The 18922-nt window shown below is 48.1% G+C and overlaps 1 protein-coding gene across 2 annotated transcripts; it reads right to left on the bottom strand.

Moving 5' to 3' along the window:
* Window positions 1-801: 801 nt before the first annotated feature.
* RAB35 (RAB35, member RAS oncogene family) lies at window positions 802-17557 on the bottom strand. 2 transcript variants are annotated; one of them, XM_044448942.1, is made up of 6 exons: window positions 17349-17554; window positions 11854-11904; window positions 11012-11135; window positions 6328-6452; window positions 5420-5544; window positions 802-3016 (listed from the first exon to the last, which is right to left on the bottom strand). In XM_044448942.1, exons 1-6 carry the CDS (start codon window positions 17398-17400, stop codon window positions 2888-2890), a joined length of 606 nt encoding a protein of 201 aa, XP_044304877.1. In that variant the 5' UTR covers window positions 17401-17554; the 3' UTR covers window positions 802-2887. The 2 variants fall into 2 exon arrangements, with proteins under 2 accessions (XP_044304877.1, XP_044304878.1); XM_044448943.1 differs by lacking the exon at window positions 5420-5544 and having other exon boundaries at window positions 2910-3016; window positions 17349-17557.
* Window positions 17558-18922: the final 1365 nt, after the last annotated feature.

The raw sequence follows: 18922 nt of genomic DNA, 5'->3' as shown, positions 1-18922 counted from the left end.
AGCAAAGGCAAAGCTGGCAGCAAAGGGGAGAGGATTTTAAAAATACCAGCATAACTTAAAACTCAGAAACCGTGTCTCAGGAGAATAATTTCATTCTTAAAGAGCAGGAGAAATGCATTAAAGGCAGGAAGCCAAGTAATTGTTGGCTGGGGAAGAGGCACTGCCTTCTTTTTGGGGGACTCCTTGGACCAGGGAGCCTGCACAGCTGATATCTACAGTGTCATTGCAACTCAGATCATTGCTCAGAAGTTAAAGATGTTTTTAGTATTTCCCTCAATTCGCTTTTCAGTGCCATCTGTCACTGGATCAAATGTAGGCAAATGGAAGGAGAATGCATACCTGTGTGTCTGATGGAGTCTCTTCAGATGTGCAGGACTGCAACTCCAGTGCCCATGCCCAGTTGGGAAGGATGGGATTGCAGTCCTGGAGGGAACCAGAATTGGGAAGGCAAAAACAGAGGCTTGCTTTGAGAAGGAGCAGGGAAGCAGGGATGGGACAGAGTTGTGACAGTAACCCAAGAAGGCTTTTGGAGAAGGGCGGAGCCTTGGCAGATAGAGAAGGAAAGTCCTCTTTGGGCCCAACAACAGCAACAGGAGCAAAGAAGGAAAGGGTGATGGCGCAGACGAGGGAGCTTGGAAGGTCAACCCTCACATCCGTTGTCCTTCATCACTTTTCTTTATGCAAACATGGAAGTTTGCAAAGCCCTTTTGCAAGAGAGGCAAAGGCTCAGATGTACACAAGAGCTTTGGTGCCTGGAAAGGGCAGAAGCCAGGGAAGAAACAGAGACAAAGAGCCTTGGGGGAAGATTTGGCAACTTGGCACCTTTATTTTTAGTTTTTTAAAATTATTTAAAAAGCATAATTAGAAAGTTTCAATATACAGAAATTATCCTAGCAAACCAGTTAGACATTCCACCGCTTGACATCAGCACCGCTAAAGACGCAGCCCCCCCCACCCCAACCCCAACCTTAATACTCCATGGGCACAGTCCTCTGGTGCTGTCCATCAAGTGACCTGTCACCGCACAGCCTCCCTGAACTGCAACTGCAGGATCAGGAGCAGCTGCCAGGAAGGACCAGAGCAGAGCAAACGCTGCGACCAGTGGCCTTGGGAATGCATCCCACACTTCAGAACAGGATCCAAAACTGGACTGCTGGACTGGCAAAGGTCACACCTGGGCACCCCCAACCTTCACAAGAGTGCCCCTTCTCCCGCACAGTGAAGACCCCCTGCTGCTTTGGTCCACCCATCCCAAACCAATCCATCAGTATCTTCCCACCATTTCAGACCAAGCCATTGACATGTTCCCTTTGGCTCACAGTTCCAAAGCGGGTTGCTTGGCTCATGTCCCCATCCTTGAATTCATGAGAAGCAAGCAAGAAGAGTCGCATGGAGAAGTCGGCCATGGAAGATGGGTGGCTGGGATGGATGTTGATTTCCAAAACACTTTAATGGGCAAAAACCCGTCACATTCACTGCTGGAGTGGGAAAGTCTGCAGGACCTGACTAGCTGCTCTGCAAATTGCAGGATCGGGGCTCGTACAACCATCATTTGTTGTATTCTTCAAGGCAGGCAAACCAACACACCTGTTTTCAACTCAGCCTTTCCGCCATGATTCGATGTTGATACGAAGGACCTCCTGTTTACTTGAGCACCAGCAACTTCCAGTATCGGGGCAAAGAAGAATCAGTCTGGTTTGACGCACATACGCACCTGGGCTGTCTTAATACCCTAGACAAGCCAGTGCTCAAATGCTGCAGCATGGAATCCTACCTTTTTCCCTACCAAAGCTCACATCAGCCAAAGGAAAGGCCTTGTGCTTTGCGAGCGAAGTGGCAGTGTCGAGGGAGTTCCAGTCACCCGCTGCACAACTTGGAAAGGGTAGCTTCCCTTGATTTCTTAATTCCCAAGAGACAGCCTCCCTGCTAAGAGGAGGCCCCAGCGCTGAGTGCAAGCATGATTTAGAAGAGCCCGATTCCCCTTCCTACTCTTGGCAGTGCTTGAAGGAAGAAAGGGAACCGAAGGTACTTTGCCCATCAAATCTGCCCTTCTGAGTTGGAGAGAAAACGCATGAGGGCACAGTGTGCTGGGTGAAGGGAGAAAGGAAGAAAGGGGCTTTGAGGGATTTGTACTTCTGTAGCTCTTGACAGGAGAGTCATGCAACTGGAGGGGGCTGTGGGGAGATCACAAGTTTCAATCTTCCCCTTTCTTGGCCTGAAGGTTTCCTGTTAATTAAATGAGGATAAACTTGGGACAGAAAGAAGAGAAAGATGAACCCTGGCCATACTGTGGAGGAGAGCTCTTCCCAGGACTGCCAAAGCTCCAGAAACAACACTGGCTATTTTGGAAGACGCTCGGAAGGTTCTCAATGCAGCCTGCAACACCCAGAGCCCCCTTCTGGCTTGGTAGCTAACTACAGCCGAAGCATGACGGGTGCCAACCAAGGCAACATCATTTATGGGAATTGTACTATATCTTTGGGGGTGGGGGGGAGATTACTTTTAATCAATGCATGATCGGTTGATATTAAGAAGGCAGAAGCCAAAGCAACACAAGGGGGGCGCAGCTGGTTAAAGCCACTATACATTATATACAAACTCTTAGGATCAAAAGTCCACTTGGTATGCAAAGTCTTTTGTTTGTTTACACGATACTCTTGAAAAAAGGAGGAAGGAGAGGGGGGCAGAAATCACCTCCACCCGAAACCTTCTTGGCACTATTGTGGTAGGGTGCCTCCTGATCGAAAACGCGGGAGAGAACTCATTTAAATAACGGCACAAAGTGAGGAAAGCCGGTCCTCCCGAGGCCGAGGCCAGTGGAACCGCCTGCGTCTGGCTGGAAGGGCTGAGCTGTCCGAGCGCAGTCTCTGCCGCAGAAGAAGGGGCATTAGCAGCAGCGCTTCTTTCGTTTACTGTTCTTCGTTAGCTTCACCACGTCGTTCTGCTGCTGCTGCTGCTGCTTTGCTAGGTTGTCCTTCTTGGCTCGCAGAACCAACTCTGTGATGCAGTTGAACATCTGCAGTGGAGAAGAGGCAGAAGGAAGGTCAGAAGCCAGGCTGGCAACCGTCTCCACACATGCTCCACAAGTGGGTAATCCTCGGATCAGTGCCATCACAGCTCTCATCCTCGTTGGCCATTGGCCAGGGCCCGGCAATCAGCTATGGGCTCCCGGGGAGGAACGCGTGTCCCTGTCCCTCTTTTACCAGCCTGGTGTAACAGGAGAGCAATACCACTCCTCATTAACATTGACTCAGGCATGTGCTGAAGCTCACCTTTCCGGCCAGGAAGAAAAGTTAAGTTTGCACGTTTCTGGGCAAATGCCATCAATTATAGTAGGAAGAACAAGAATCAGGGCTAGGTTTCACTCAAAGAAATAGCATCCTTTTTGAGGGAGGGAGGGTGGGATGGACAGACAGATGAACAAATGGAGGGGCGGACTCCTCATGATTCTCAGAAGGTCAGGGTAGGAAGAATGCAGTTACGATCTGGCCTTTATAACAAAGCTGGACGTTTTAGAAAGGAGTCCTCCTGCTGGTGGTCTTCCAGGAACCCTGTGCAAGAGCGACTGTTGTCACATGCGCTCACGCAGGGCGGCTGGTGCTGTCGTATATTCTGCTGCAGTCTAACCGTGCGAGCAAAGAGCTGTGAGGCCGCGTCCCTGTGGCAGTGATCACACCCCACCCTCGCCCCACCCAGAAGGCAGGCATTGATGGAAGGCTGCTTTCTTTAGCATTTTATGTAACCTGCCTTGGGATGTGTCAGGACCAAGCAGGCCAGGCTCAATCTGCCACGTTTTTCAGCTTGCCGGGCTGTAAAGAATTGGATTATAGGACGAGCTGTCAGCAGCCCCACGCCCTGCCCCAAGCCCAGAGCCGCTTTTGGGGAACGCCAGACGAAGTGCTCCTGCAACCTGTGCCTGCAGCAAGATTAGTCGGCAGCCAGGACTCCTTTCCTCCACCCCCCAGTACGAGAGAGGAGCGTCCTCCAGTGTGTGGGGCAACCCACGCCATCCAAAAGTAGTTTCCAAATCCAAATGCTGAGCTTGAGATAGGGTGGACAGCAGGAAAAGCATGCCGGGTTTATTCTAGGTCACCCACAGCTCTCGGAGACAAGGCGGGAGCCTGGTTCAGGCTCACACAGGAGAAGGACAGCATTTTCTCTCTGGCAAAACAACTTCCATGAAAACAGAATGGGGACATTTCAGTTCTGCCTGTCAGAAAAGGGGGGCGTTCAGGCCAAGGGGAGAACAGACTGCCCAAACTGCTCCTAGGAGACAGGTGAGAGGGGAGTCCAGCCTCCAGCCACAGAAAGTCTTGCCTGCAGCCATTCCCTTACGCAAAAAGCTCAAGGTGTGAACGGCACACGGTCCTTGGAGGAAATGCACAGTCCTTGGAGGCCTCTGTGGGAGCAGCTGATAGGCTCCAGGGGGAAAAGGGAGGCAAATGAGCTGGGAATATTCTCCTCTCTCCACCCCTCTCTCCCCATGCAGCACCTGCTAGACTAGACATCTTCTAATCAGATTTCTTGGGATCAGGGATCAGCCCATGTGCTCTGGACGCAGCAGGGTGTCTCACGGCACTGGAAAGGTACCAGGAGGCCAAAATGGGTTATGAGAAAGAACAGAGGGTTTTTGCAAAAAGGTGAAGCCTGTCTCCACACATCTTCCCCATGCCACGAGCGTGATTTTCAGGGCCACCGAGCTGGTGCAGGAAGCTTACTGAGCCACACGTCCACTGGGGCAGGGTGTGGGCAGACACAGTGCTTCAACCCGGTGCAGCAGGGGCTGAACCGACTTTTGGAGAAGTGCTCAGAACCACATTCCAGGGATGGGCAGGACCCGTGGCAAAGCGGGTGGGATCCAAGCCAAGGCGGGCCCAAAACAACCAAACCGCCAGAATATTGTAGCTGAAAACTCTGGTTGCCAGTAGCTAAGCCTTAGGAGAGACATGTCCACTTTTTAGAATGGAGGAAAAAACAGCAACGGCCAGTAAACTGCCAAGCAAACTTTTGTGTGTGGGGGGAGGGGCGGGAAAGGGTAGACAGTCATTTGGGGAAGCCTGGAGACCCCAGGGAACTGGATTTGGCACATGGGCCTCAAGTTCCCCACCCAGCAGGTCTGGTATGAACAGGCTGTCTGGGAAAGCCAGCACGGCGAGAGGGGCAGGTGACCTTGCTCTGTCCCCCTCAGTCTCTCAGCTCCCTCCCGCCTTTAACTGGTCCACATCCCAAAGGATTCTTTCCCAGCATCTTGGTCCTTGCTACACGGCCCTGCAGGGAGAGGGAAAGGCAGCCCTTTCACAGCCCTGCAATCTCCCCACCCAACACCCTTACGGAACTCTCTTAAGGGAAGGAAATGAAGGAACAGTTGAGGAAATGCCCCCACCCTGATCCCCTTCCCCAGCTGCCACCACCGCTTTACCTCTTCCACATTAACGTTCTCTTTGGCACTGGTCTCAAACAGTTGGATCCCCATCTGCCCGGCAAATTTATAGGCGTCTTCTGTCTCTACCACTTTCCGTTCCGGATCATCATTCTTATTACCAACTACAAGCAACAAAAAAAAAAAAAAGAAGAGGTCACCAGTGCACTCGAGAGCCCAGTGCTTAAGATCGCTTAAGGGGAGCACCTGTGGAGCGATCCATTCCTAGAGTTGTGGCTAACGAAAGTAAAGAGTAATATTTATGGATTTAAGGCAGACTTCCCAAGGCTGATGCCCTCCTGGTGGTTTAGATTGCAGCTCCCATAGTTCCCAGCCAGTATGGCCAATACAGTACGACCGAAAACAGCACTGGGAGGAAGCCTGATTTAAGGTATTGATATACTGTTTTGCATACAGCTCTTACTGAGTGGCTTACATCGCCACCACTGCATCAATACATCCATGGAATTCAATGGTAAAGGCAGTAAACCTACAGGAATGAAGAACAGATCTCTCCTTCCTTTGGAAAAAGATGGTTCTCAATTAGCCTGGTGGTGGCAGTTGTGGGAGAGAAAAATTTAAGAAGTGCTTCGGAGAGTTTACAGTACTCCACCAGATTGCCAGTAATCCTTCCAACAGCCTTATAAAGGAGACTTGTCTTCTTATACCCATATTGCAGATGGTAGGGATAGGGCACTGAGGCTGAGAGACAGCAGCTTTCTGAAGACCTCCTAGAAAGTCCATGGCTGAAGTGAAATGTAAACCGAGATCTATGCTGGGAGATTTAAACTGGCTGTAACTCACTCTTGGCCACTATGCCTCAGGAGGCAAAGAAATGTAATCCGACGCATCAGCTGTCAACTGGCCATGGTGACATGACTCAAGGTTCCAATCACCAGGCAACTTACCCAATATTCGGCAAACATCGTCACAGTTCTGGTTGATTTCATGTAACCACCGCTTGACATTCACAAAAGATTCGGCGCTCGTGACGTCATACACCACAATCACTCCGTGGGTGCCTCTGTAGTACCTGAGGCCAAGGAGATACACCGATCCTCATTTCAGAGTGTTGATTTCAGTATCACGGTGGCTTAAAGTACATCACCAAGTTCAGGTCTTTACTTATATGCAAGTATGTATCCTGCCTTCCTATCATATGACCTTCAAAAGGGCTGACAATTGGACAAATAGATCATACCCGCATCATAGAACAGATCAGTTTAAACACAAATCGGGGAGGACAGCAGCAATTTACGATTTGTAGTATCCCCCTCGCATTAAACAAAGAGATGTGGCCGGGGGGGGGGCACCACACAGGTGAAGAGACACTTCACCTGCTTGTCGTGAAAGAGAAGCAGGTCACCCCTGCAACCATAACCATTGTGGAGTGCCCTTAGCTGCTTGGATGGGGTGAATGAAAACCACACCAAGAGGAGGAGGGCTAGAAGTGGCGATTTTGAATGGTGGGGCGGGGGGGGGGGAGGCAAGTTCAGGCCGCCTGCTCTTCCTTCTGTGCATTGCGCAGTGGGGGAGCACATGATGCAGGAAGTGGAAATGGATCTGTGGGATGCAGTGTTGGCAGGTTCGAAATACCAGATTACCATGGAGAGGACTCTGCGAGCTGAGGACAACTGTTGTCACTGCTAGCTTGAAGCTGATTAGAAATTCAGGGAAAAAAGATTAATACGTGCAGAAGAAATTATGGAAAGGGCAGTGTCGCTCAGACTGGAACATTAAAGGGTAGCAAGCTATGCTGAAGCCGGAAGTCTCAGCACAACATACAGTGCACATCCTGCGGTGGTGAGACAATGTGAGGCTCGTGGATGGATGTGGTGAGCAGCTGAGACGCTTGCAGTTGTGTCACTGTGTAGGGAATGCGATGGAGAAGCGTTTAAGGGCCAAAGCACGGTCCCTCTCCTATCTCCAAGCAAGGGCTGGAGAAAACTCCTGTCTGAAGCCCTAGAGCCAGTCCGTGTAAGAGAAATGGGCCGAGAGTAAGCCCCCAGAAGGCTGGGACTACCTCTTCCAGAAGCCCCTGCTAGCAAAGCCAATTGTCAGCAATGCTGGGTGTTGAAGCCCAAAACCTCAGAGATGTACGTACTGTCTATCCCTGGTGAAGAAACCGGTCTACTACGAGATGGACCGCCACTTCATCCAGCATAAGGCAGCTTCCTGTATCCAGCTGCTGAAATGTCTTTCAGGCAGGGACTTGCGCATGTGAAGCGTCATGCAACTTTGACAGGACATTATAAATAACACCAGCTCACAGACAGCTTTCTCGCCACAGGAATGAATGAATGAATGAATGAATGAATGAATGAATGAATGAATGAATGAATGAATGAATGAATGGGAAGAAGTCACCTTTTGCATGTGAATAACCTTAGCACGCATTAAGTGCCATCTGAGCGGAGCACTGGAATTCATTTTGCACATCCCTGACTCCATTTTCATCAGACTGTACCAGAGAGAAGCCCAAGAGCATCAGGAGAATTACAAAACTGCAATTTACCATGTGTTCCACAGAGGCTGGCAAAACGAAATACAAGAATACAGCATTTAGGAGCTATGCTCATCACTAGGATGAGGCCGAGGGATGAAGCCTCGGGAAACTAAATACCACGCTGTGCCGCTTCAGCGTGTACCCAGTCGTGGGTGCAGCCCTTCGTTTACAACGTGGATCAGTGGCGACGCCATTGTGCAGCTTTTCCTGTTGTGTTCAGAAGCCTCCTTTCTGGGTATTCCCCACAAGCTACTATGCCTCGAGTCATTCACAAGGGGTGCATGCACACACAGGAAACGCTCTGCTGACACCACAGAACGAGAGACAAAGCAGCTGACCCACACACCCCATCTGAGAGCTAGTCAGTGCTGCCTGGCAGACCGTTTTACCCAGATCGCTGTTTCCTGTCTGAACTTGGGCCACAAGAACACAGCTCTCAGAAGCTGCGCTTGGGACCAGGAGAAAGCCAGGGCACTGGCTGTGCTCACGGATGGCCTGCAAGCTGCTTCCAGTGGCAGTGAAGAAGCACAACAGGGCCTCACCGTCTTCCTGGACAGTTGCTGATACTTCTGACCTGAGGGAAACTAACAAAGGGGACAGTTGCCCACTCAGCTTCTGTGCTGGGGGAGCTCCCCTCCTACTCCAGATACATTGCGTAGCAAGATGTTCCTTTGTTCCATTTCCGAAACAAGTCAAAAAGAAATCTCATTTGTCAGAAGGGAGACTTTTTGTAACCTGCACCTTTCCTGCAAAGCTCCTTTGTAATCTAATCAACATGCTTAGCTTCTTCCTCCTTTGCCCTGGAAAGCTGCAGACATGGGATCAGCCCACTAATAAGAAGTTGGATCCCCCCCCCCCCCCCGCTTTGCCGGCTTGCTGTTTACCCTTGGCCAGTGAATGCCTAAGCCCCGTTAAGTTCCGTGCAATGCAAAAGACCCCATCCAACATTGTCAATACTGGCTGATTTAAAATCAAACTGTTGTGTTTTATATATCAGCTAATTACTAAAGGCACGTCCACACTGTAAATATACTATTTTTATATCACTCACTGTAATGGCTCACCCCAAAGAATCCTGGGAACCACAGTTTGGGGAAGGTGCTGGAAAAGTTCTGCCAGTGATTAAGCCCACCCCATCAAAGAAGTACACTTCCCAGGCTTCCCTGGTGAATGGGGATGACTACCTAATCAGTTTTAACCTTGTAGCATAAATACATCCATAGCAAACAGCCTACATGGGAGAACAGGCAGAGAAAATGAAAGTCAGAAATCTGGCATGCAAGCAACTCCCATTCAAAAAAATGGTTCAAGTGTCAAATGACCCAAACTACTTCTGTGGGGTACTTCCTCTTTTCAAACATGTGTCTCTCTGTGACCAACCAGAGGTTTCTTTCTCTGCATTTGTTCCGTCAGATCACTATGACCACATCCTCAAGAAAAAAACGGGTTCCTGTGAATCAGTCATACGTCTATCTGGGTGAAGTGCCACCAGCAGAAAGGTAATTCTCCTATCAAGCTGGGACCCAGCCTATATTGCGACACCAGATTTTGTGGAACACGGGTGGGCCTGCAGCTGCCATCAGGTCCAGCCAGCACGGATGGAAAGGGATAATGAGAGCTGAATGCTGAAACATCAGGAGAGCGAGAAGCCGCCCATGCCAGTGTGGAAACATACAGGTGCACGGGAAGCCTCGTGTTCTCCACACACAACCATCACATCGCATGTTACACGGTGCTCCTTGCGGTCCACTGAAATCTGAACATGCCACGGGTCTCTGCCACCTGCACTGCCAATACAGCGCAAGTGCACAGTGCAGTAATACAAAAGCTGGGAGTAAAAGCTCAGATGGGAAGCTCCACAGCCAAGTATCCCAAGAGCTGTACAGAAATCATCAGGCAGGTTCTACACATGCATTTTGCAAATGAACCACAGTTCGATTTCCTACCTCATTTTCTACAATGTATTGTGCAATTTTAACTCTTTTGTGCAAGTTATTCATGGGGACCCACAGTGTAGGTCGGTGACTGTGGCCATGCCTGTTGTTATCACCAGAAACATCAAGTATTATGGCTGTAAGATATGCTGGCTGGGGCATGCTGGGAGATGCAGGCCTTTTCTGGGTCTAGACTCACATAGGAGTGCACTATGATTAGGCTTTAATCCACTAAAACTTTTCAATTAGGCCAATTCTAATAGATGGGCAGTGTAAAAGGCACACTTTACATTTTTACACTTGTATATTTTTAGGTTATCTTGGTTCTGAGAAGTAAAAATAATTTTAGGGGGAAAGGGGTGTGAACCACCACAAAAGCCAATGCAGATCTGGAAGGGAAAGGGGACAACCTGAATGAATAAATGATCCCACAGTAAGTGATTTGATTTATTGGTCCTGGAGGTAGCGCTGGCATTGTTGAATTATGTTTATTGGCAGTGTTTAATTGTTTGTTGTTATTATATTAATTGTATTATTTTTGCAGTTTAATCAAAATTCTTTTTTTAAAGGGTTATCTTGGTTCTGATGAGTTAGTACAGCCTTGCCCAACCTGGTGCCCTCCAGGTGCGTTGGGACTAAAAATGCCGGGATGACTGCAGCTGAAGCATTTGGGAGGCACCCCAAATTTGTGGGGGGGGGGAACACCAAGTTGAGGAAGCTGAGTTACTATATCAGTGAATGAAAGAGACAAGATTTAACATGAACCATGAGAGGGGCCACATTTTTGGTCGCCATCTTTTCCATGAGCACCCTCCTGCCACAAGATCCACCTGCACTTTCCCAAGGGAAGAGTCTGGAACCTGGACTGCAGCACCCATTGCCAAAGACCAGAAAAAGCTGCCATAAACACCTCCACATATCATTAACATATATTACCTTTTTGTGGTTTTCAAGTACAAGGCGCTTTGGGAGTCCATCTTGGTGGGAAAGCGGAATCAAGGCAACAATAATTATGATCATCACTACCGGCAGTGTGTCATTTGCTTTTCTCATAATTTCAATAGCCTGGAAAGGCCTCCATTCATTTGAAGCAATGAACCAGTAACAACACACGATCTTCACTGGGTGGCAGCCTTATTAAAATAGACTCACGTTGACGTGATGGTCCGGAAGCGCTCCTGTCCAGCAGTATCCCAGATCTGTAGCTTAACCTTTTCGCCATTAATCTCAACTGTCCGGATTTTGAAGTCAACTCCAATTGTGGTAATGTAGCTGCCTGCCAAGGCAAAGAGCAATAAGAAACCTGACCTATTCCACTCCTTTCCAAATATGTTAAAATTGTCAGTACTGGCTAACACTTCTCTGCAGACTGCAAGAAATCTAAGAAGAGCTCCCATTCACTTACTAATGTTTCCTTACAGCAACTCCCTCAAAACCTTGAAAAAATGTGAATTCTCTAGCAATGAAAACAGTCTATTTTTCAGAATTATGGACTGTACGTGCACAAACACACAGAAATAGCATTATTTAATTGAACTCAGATGTACAATCCATCATATTCCACATGCGCGAGGTTAGTCACAGCATTGGGATCGGACAGAGAGCCACAAAAATGGTACATGCAGACATGCACATTCCAATTTGTGCCATCTTCTCCCATCCTTTCCCCGCCTTCTATATATTGGCACACAAACTTCCATGCCTATGTTTTAATGAAAAGAAACAGTTTACAGCCAGGAAGCACCCATCATTTCCATCACAGATCTTGGTGAAGCAGTGTCCCGCTTAGTTCCGTAACAGAAACATTGTATGGGCAAGAAGGGACACAAGGAGAAAGCTTGCCCCAAGCAATCCATTGCATACAGGGCCTTCGGCCACTCGTTCCGCTGCTTGCAGTCCCTTCGCTTCTCCGATGGAACTTGTTGCGCATGGCTAGAACCATCCCAGATATCCTTGGATGAAAACTCCACTGGAATTTCCCTCAGCCCCCTCACCTGAGAAAGTGTTGTCTGCAAAACGCAACAGCAAACTGCTCTTGCCGACACCTGAGAGAGAGAAAGAAAATGGAACTGAAACAGGAGAGAGTGGCATTGCACGCCTTACTCCTAGCCACTGAGACATGTGGTCCATGCTCCCTTTTTTGCGAGTGATAAATGGTTTCCTGTGCATAAATCTGGGCATCTGTGCAGAACAGGCAGGTGCCTGCAAATCTGCTCTGCCACAGTCAGGGACTCTGGGCTTCTGGCTGGTCCTTTCACATGTTGGCTTCCATTCAGAGAAGGTTAAGGAACAGAAGTCTCTTTTCAAGGAGCAGGAGAAGGCTCTGCTGCTCCCCAACTTGTTCTACCCTCAACGTGAATAGGTCTACCTCTGGGTCCATCTCTGTCCAGCGCTCTATGGACACCACAGAGCTACCCAGAAAGGGGGCATCGCTACTGGGGAACCATGGAGGGCCACTCTGGCCCTGGGCCTGAGGTTCTGCACCCGTGATGTGAAGGAACTCTTCACTGATCCTCAGAGATGGAACTCCTTAGGGCTTTTCCAGACACAGTTCTAATTTTGAGGATGCAGATTATCTACCATTCCCGTATTCCACTCTTCCTCATGAAAGCTCCCCCAAAACCAAGCATTACAAACATTAAAAACACAAAATATAATTATAATACAAAATGTATGAACAGCAGTGCCCAGCAGCAGAATTAAATTTTCAACAACTTTCAACGTTATTTAACAACTGCTAAACACATGCACGTGTTTAACTGGCACCTAAATGCAAACACTGTGGGGGCCAGTTGGACCTCAACGAGGAGGGGGTCACAACCGGGGTGTCACCACCAAGACAGCTCTGCTCTGCATGTTAACCTCATAAGGCAATAATTACAAGTCCTGTTTCACAGGGGCATCACCGGGACAGCCTATCCTCCCAAGTCTTAAAGTGTGAGTTGGTGAGTGCCAGAGGATGTAGTCCTTCAAATACTTGAAGCCTGAGCCACTAGTACCAACACCTCGAATTGGACCTGGCCACACAGTGGCAGCAGGTGCTTTCTTGGAGAACTCTCGACATAATGCCATATCACGTCATTTGCAGCTTCCAGACCATCTTCACAGAAAGCTGTCAAGTACAGTGAAGTAATCCAGTTGGGAGGTTCCTGAAGCATGAACCTCGGAGATAAGGCTGCCCCACTCCAAGGACATCCAGAGCTGGTAAACCAGCTGGGGCTGCGCTCAAGAACTCTTTGCCCGCAAAGCCATTCGAGCCTCCACAGACAGCTTTGAAGAAGTAGCCTCAGAAGTAGCCTACTTGTTCAGGAGCGGTGCTACCTTATTCCCAGACACAGGGACCACCAATCCACAAAGCCTCTACCTTGCTGGGGTTCAGCTTTGGCCTGCTGGCCCACATCCAGTCCATCACTGCCTTCCGACAGTGGTCCAGCATCTCTTGATTAAAATGGAATGGAATGGAATGACAGAGATGGGTAACATCCACACAGTGATGACGCTTTTTCCAAACTCCCATGTCCCCACCATGTTTGATAGCAAGAGACAGTCTGATAGGCTAAAAAGCACGGGGCGGGGGGGGGGATGACGGAACCTTGCACGAACCCACAGCACAGCTACTATGCATCCAAGCAGACGTCCTCCAATGCTACTTGTTAGTTTCCGCACTGCAGGTAGGGGCAGAATCTTTGTAAGATTGTACCTCTCGTTCCTAACCCCTCCAGCTTGCCCATCAAGATACTGAGGTCAATGACAGGGGTAACATGTGGCCCTCCAGATCGTTTGGCCCACAACTCCCACCTATACAGGCAGCATGGCCAATGGTGAAGGATTATGAGACTGCATGCCAAAACATATGGAGAACCACAAGCTGCCCACCCCTGCCCATGGGGTGAAAAGCTGCTGAGAGCCTGAGGACAAACTCTGGGGTAGCACTCTTCCTACCTCTCTCAGACAACCAACACTTGCTTGCAACATCTTATATCGATGAGTTCTGCAGAACAGAAACTGGCCCTTTGGAAGCAAAAGCAACAAACTCCGGCCCTTCACTAGGTCAGAAACAGGATGCACAAACTTGCCACTTGCAAGCAAACCATAGCCCATCTGCCTGTTCAGCCTGACTCACTGCTGACTGACAGAACTATAGCTCAGGGGACTTTCCACACAGAATGCAGAGGGTAGCTCTTCTGCACTCTTAAACATATTTTGCTTAGAGAAATGCAGGCTCTGATTTGCTTTCTCAGACACATAATAGGACTGGGAGATTATATTATCGGCTTGTTCTTGTGATACCGGTATAAAGCCAGGAACACGGAATTGCCTCAAGCACGAACTCTACCAATTGGCAGGCCAAAACTGCCACATTGTTCCATGGGAAATGATGGGAAGCTACTCAAAGCAGAAGGGTGTACAGGTTGGACTGGCATGGAGAAAACGTGGGTTCTAGTCCAGTGGCCATGAAACTCCTTGGGTGACTTTGGAGAAGTCACTGACTCTCTGCCTGACCTACCTCACGGGCTGTTGGGAGGATAAAATGGAGAGGAGAAGGGACCATGTAAGCCAAGAAGAAAAAAGTGGGATATAAATGTAATGGTAACTAAATACGATTTGGTAGTTGCTCACCGATATTCACATTTTAAAAAAATATCTCAGGGCAGAAAATAGGTTAAGATGCCTATAATATAAGCTGGGAAAAAGTTTCCACAGTAAGCCAAGAGAGCAGATGGAAATGCACACAAATTAGTGGCTCTTCATACATTATGCATTGTATTTCCTACATGAACAACATTTCCATGCAGGAATGGGCAATATGAAACACTCTCCCAGCACATTTCAAGCAAAGTACCTTACAAGGAAGGCCAGTATTATTTCCACACTATAAGAAATGAAAGCGTGGGGATAAGAACATTGTAACATGCCTCAGACCAGCTACTGAGGTTGTGGCTGAGGTCAGATCTGCAGCTAGGATTTCCTGGTTTACATTCAGCCACTATGCTAACATGGAGCCCTTATTGTGCTGTCTAGAGACTTTATAAACTGAACATTAAAAAAGAAGGATGGACAGGATCTGCCCTTGAATTCACAAAACATAAGTAAAACCGGACACACAGGTAAGAAGAGTCTGAAACAGCTCTTAAAAGCAAGCTCTGGCAAAAGTGATTTGATTAGGAGAGACTCAGCTACTCTATGTTCTTGTAGAATGGTCTACAAATCTACATTTCATGATCTTATCCTTTTTTTGTGTTCCTTTGCATTCCTTAAAATCAACTAGAAGCACAATCCCAGGTATCTTTAGACCAAAAAAAAAAAAAAATCCTTCAACTCTCAGCATTCTGCATGGGTGGTTGGAGGGTGCTGGAAGCTGTATAAATTAATAATACCAGCTGCACATTAAGTGTGGTATTTAAAGGTGCACAGAGAAACTTTTCAGAAGCTGTTCTGTAATTACAGAACTCTTTTACTTGACTGGGAACTCAAATCTGAAATCCCATACGGTTTTGAAGCTCACTGAACAAGTTATTACATCTGAGCCCACTGACTTTGCAAGACTGTTGTGAAGCTATGACACAGCCTTGGGAGAGGAGGGAGGAAGCAATTAATGCTAAGCCTAAGCATGTGAAACTGCATAATCATCTTTTGTCACTTGTGCTTCTCCTTTTCCTCTCTTCTTTCTTCCATTACCAAATTAACATTACATGCCAGTTAAAGCAAAGACCTATCCTTTCTGTTAGGTCATTCTGTACAGTATCACGTATAAGAATGGCACTACATAAATACTAACGGCAGGAGCCTAACCTTTGGGTAGGTGTCTGGTGGCCATACTTGTTATTTTCAGCTACTCTGCCACCACCAAATAATTACGAACTTAAAAATAATCTACAAAGTACTTATTCTTTCTTTTCTTCTTATCCACATCATGCTACTTCCTCCAAAGATCTCATGGCCCCATATATAACATCTCTCCCATTATATTCTCATAACAAACCTGAACGTTATGGGGCCATAACATGAGTGGCCTAAACTTTTCAGTTGGTTTCAGACCATGCAGGCAGAAATATCTGAATCCACATCTCCCTTGGGTCTTAAGCTCAGCAACCACATTCACACCCTTCAAACTGCTCCTATTCACCAGGGACAGCCTTTGTTTTCCAACCTTGGTAAAACACTGTCCTCATTTGGCCTTTTTGGAAAGGTGTTCAGGATGTTTTTAAAAAACATACCTTTGTGTGCTTCAATTTTCACCTTCCATCTCCCAGGGTTCTAGAAATCAAATCAAGAGCAGTGGCTCTGATGTGACTAACATCCCTGCACAGAAACACAGACAAGGACCTTGCTTCCCGTTCTCCTGCATTGCTACCTATCCAGGTATTGCTATCAACAGTGTGCCATGATAGAATGTTTTGAGGGTCCCTGTTTTCCTCAAGAAATGTTGGAGACCATGCCAAGCTGCTGCAGCACATGTGTAAGAGACACAGAAGAGTTTACTCCACTGCATTCAGTTGGGGTTAAGAGGTAAGTACAAGACTGAAACATGGGTTATGAATCACAAAGTCCTTGGTCTGAACAGCTGTCATTTCTGCAATGAAGTAAATGAATGACCTTACACAGCCCACTCTCTTCTGCAACACAGAAATAACAACACTTGTCCTATCTTAAAAGGTTTTTGCAAGGATCTCAACAATGCACGGGATAATTAAAGTTAGTGTGGGGCAGTGTTTAAGTAGTCTAAGATAAAATTGATCAGAGTTGAAAGCTTTCATACAACCGGGGTGACCTTGCTCTCTCTCCCCCTAGCCTACTAGTAAGGGCTGTTGTGAGGACGTCCAATCATGCCACTCTGAACTCACTGGAGGAAGGCTGGGATAAAAACTAGAATCAATATAGTTTTTAAATTTAAGATACTGCATCGGAAGTGCACTGAATGCTATGAAAAGGGCCAGTCAGAGTCCCAGCTCAGTCAGAGAGCTCCCTTGGTGACCTTGTACTAAGTCTCTAGCTGCCCCTGCTTCATCACTTCACAGGGTTGTTGTGCAGGACAAAATGCAGAAGAGCTGGGACAGCAACCAGCATCCCACCTTGGAGAAAAAGCATAGATACAAGTGTAAGAAGTAAAAACACATGGTTATCATTACGCCCTAGCAGCAATGGCAATAATAACAATCATCATCATAGCAACAATGTGTACACTGGCTCTGGCACTGCCCAGACAGGGGAGGCCATCAGCCCAGGAACTAAACACAGAAAAAGGAAACTACCAGGAATGAAACAGACGCCTCTCCCCGCTGCCCCCCATCTTGCCCCCAAGGGCTCCTTCCCAGTGAAGCCCCCTCCCCAGAAACACCTGCTGCACCCCCACTCCCCTCCCTCCAGGGTGGGACGCCCAAGGGTCCCTCCGCCTCGAATCCCGGCTGCCTCCCGCCGGGCTCTTCCGCTCCCCTCCCTCCGAAGCTCCGGGCCGGGCCCGCCCCGCTCCGCCCACTCCTTCCCTCACCGCTGTCGCCGATGATGAGGAGCTTGAAGAGGTGGTCGTAGTCCCGGGCCATGGCCGGAGAGATGGGTGGGAGGAGCGGGCGCTCCGCGCGTCGCGACAAGGCCGAGTCCCCTCAGGCGGCAGCTCCGAGGCCGGATCCCTCGTCGACCCAAGAGCCGGAACTGACAGCCGCGGCAGCGGCCGAACAAGCGACGGCGACACCCCCCGTCCCTTCCCTTCCCCTTTACCGCGCATGCGCGCCGCTCCGCCCGGGCAGCTGGAAAAACCGCCAGCTGCCCATGGTGGCCCCACTGCGCAGGCGTGTCCCCGCCCCTCTCGGCTGTGCGGCTGTTTCCTCGTCGGCACAGCGCTCATTTCCTTCCGCTTCCCTTTTCTAACATGGCGCTCGCCGGGCAGTTTCCAGCGGTGTAACTCTTCCTTTCCTCCTTTCGCTGTTATGCGCAGGCGCAGCTTAGTAGGCAAACCAAAGTGGGGGAGGGGGAGCGCTGCGCGTGCGCCGTTTCTTGGCGGCGGTCTGGTTCCTCACCGGGCGAGTTTACCTGAAAGGAAGTGCATGAGGAAAGATTTATTCTTCAAAATAATATGAATAATTCGAGTAATGCATAGCTTTCTGCCGCAAAAAGAAGTCGTTTTATTTCACCAACGTGTTTTCGACTGAATTCGCCAATTCTAGCAAATGTAAAGGCTAGAGTGCCCCCGAGTACGTGCAGAGTGACTTCATCACACCACAGCCGTGAGCCATCCCTTGTTCTCCGAAGAGGAAGGCCTTTCAGATACAGAGTTTGTTCCGTAGAGCCCTTTAAAAAAAAAAAAATCTGGCCTTTGGCCTGACTGTCAATTCATTTCTGGAGTCAAATTTGTTCAGTGGCTTGCAAGTGCCCATATAAAACAATGAGTTATAGTACCAACATAACTGCAATGTAACTGTGCTGTTGTGGGTCAGTGAAACAGACATCCTCAACCATAGAGAGCAACAACCATTTGAACACTCTGGACTTTAACCATTCAGATGATTCATTGTAACAACAATTCTCCAATTTTATTAATTAAAGATTGTTTGCTTTTGATTTCCCTGACAAAGGTCAAGACACCTGAGCAAACTTTGCAGGCATGGAATAAGAGGAGGGGTCCTTTTTATGTAACTAGTTGAAGAACAGAAAACAGAGAATGATGAAACCTCCTAAATAGTGGCTTGGTCCCATAGCGACCAAAAATTGTTTATAAATGGTCAATAGTTGGGATCTGTATTGGAGCCAGTGCTTGCTTGCTTGCTTATTTATTTAAACGTTTATATACCATCCACTACTGAGGTCTTGGGATGGTCTTACAATAAAACAGAGTGAAGCACAGCATCCAAATAAGTTTTCTATACAATAAAACCCCACATTGAAATCACAATCAAACTTTAAAATACTGAGGAAAATGAAAAGGGTTTGGCCTGGTGCCAGAAAGAATAAAGTGCTTGTTTATACATGATCTGAAATTAAGAATGAACAAAGTGGAGATTGAGTTTGCTGATGAATTGTTTAAGGTCGTTAAAAAAGAGGCTGTAAAGAGCTCCATAATCTTGCTAA

The sequence above is a fragment of the Varanus komodoensis genome, unplaced genomic scaffold (assembly GCF_004798865.1).
Source record: "Varanus komodoensis strain SLA01 unplaced genomic scaffold, ASM479886v1 scaffold56, whole genome shotgun sequence".
Lineage (NCBI taxonomy): Eukaryota > Metazoa > Chordata > Lepidosauria > Squamata > Varanidae > Varanus > Varanus komodoensis.
The sequence above is the reverse complement of the archived record's forward strand: the minus strand, read 5'-3'. Positions and strand labels throughout refer to the sequence as shown.

Coding starts and splice junctions, on each gene's coding strand:
- RAB35 (XM_044448942.1), bottom strand. CDS start 17,400: ATGGCCCGGGACTACGACCACCTCTTCAAGCTCCTCATCATCGGCGAC. Junction 5,545..6,327: donor CGATGTTTGCCGAATATTGG/GTAAGTTGCCTG, acceptor TGTTGCTTGTAG/TTGGTAATAAGAATGATGAT. Junction 3,017..5,419: donor AGAACGTTAATGTGGAAGAG/GTAAAGCGGTGG, acceptor TCTCCACTGCAG/ATGTTCAACTGCATCACAGA.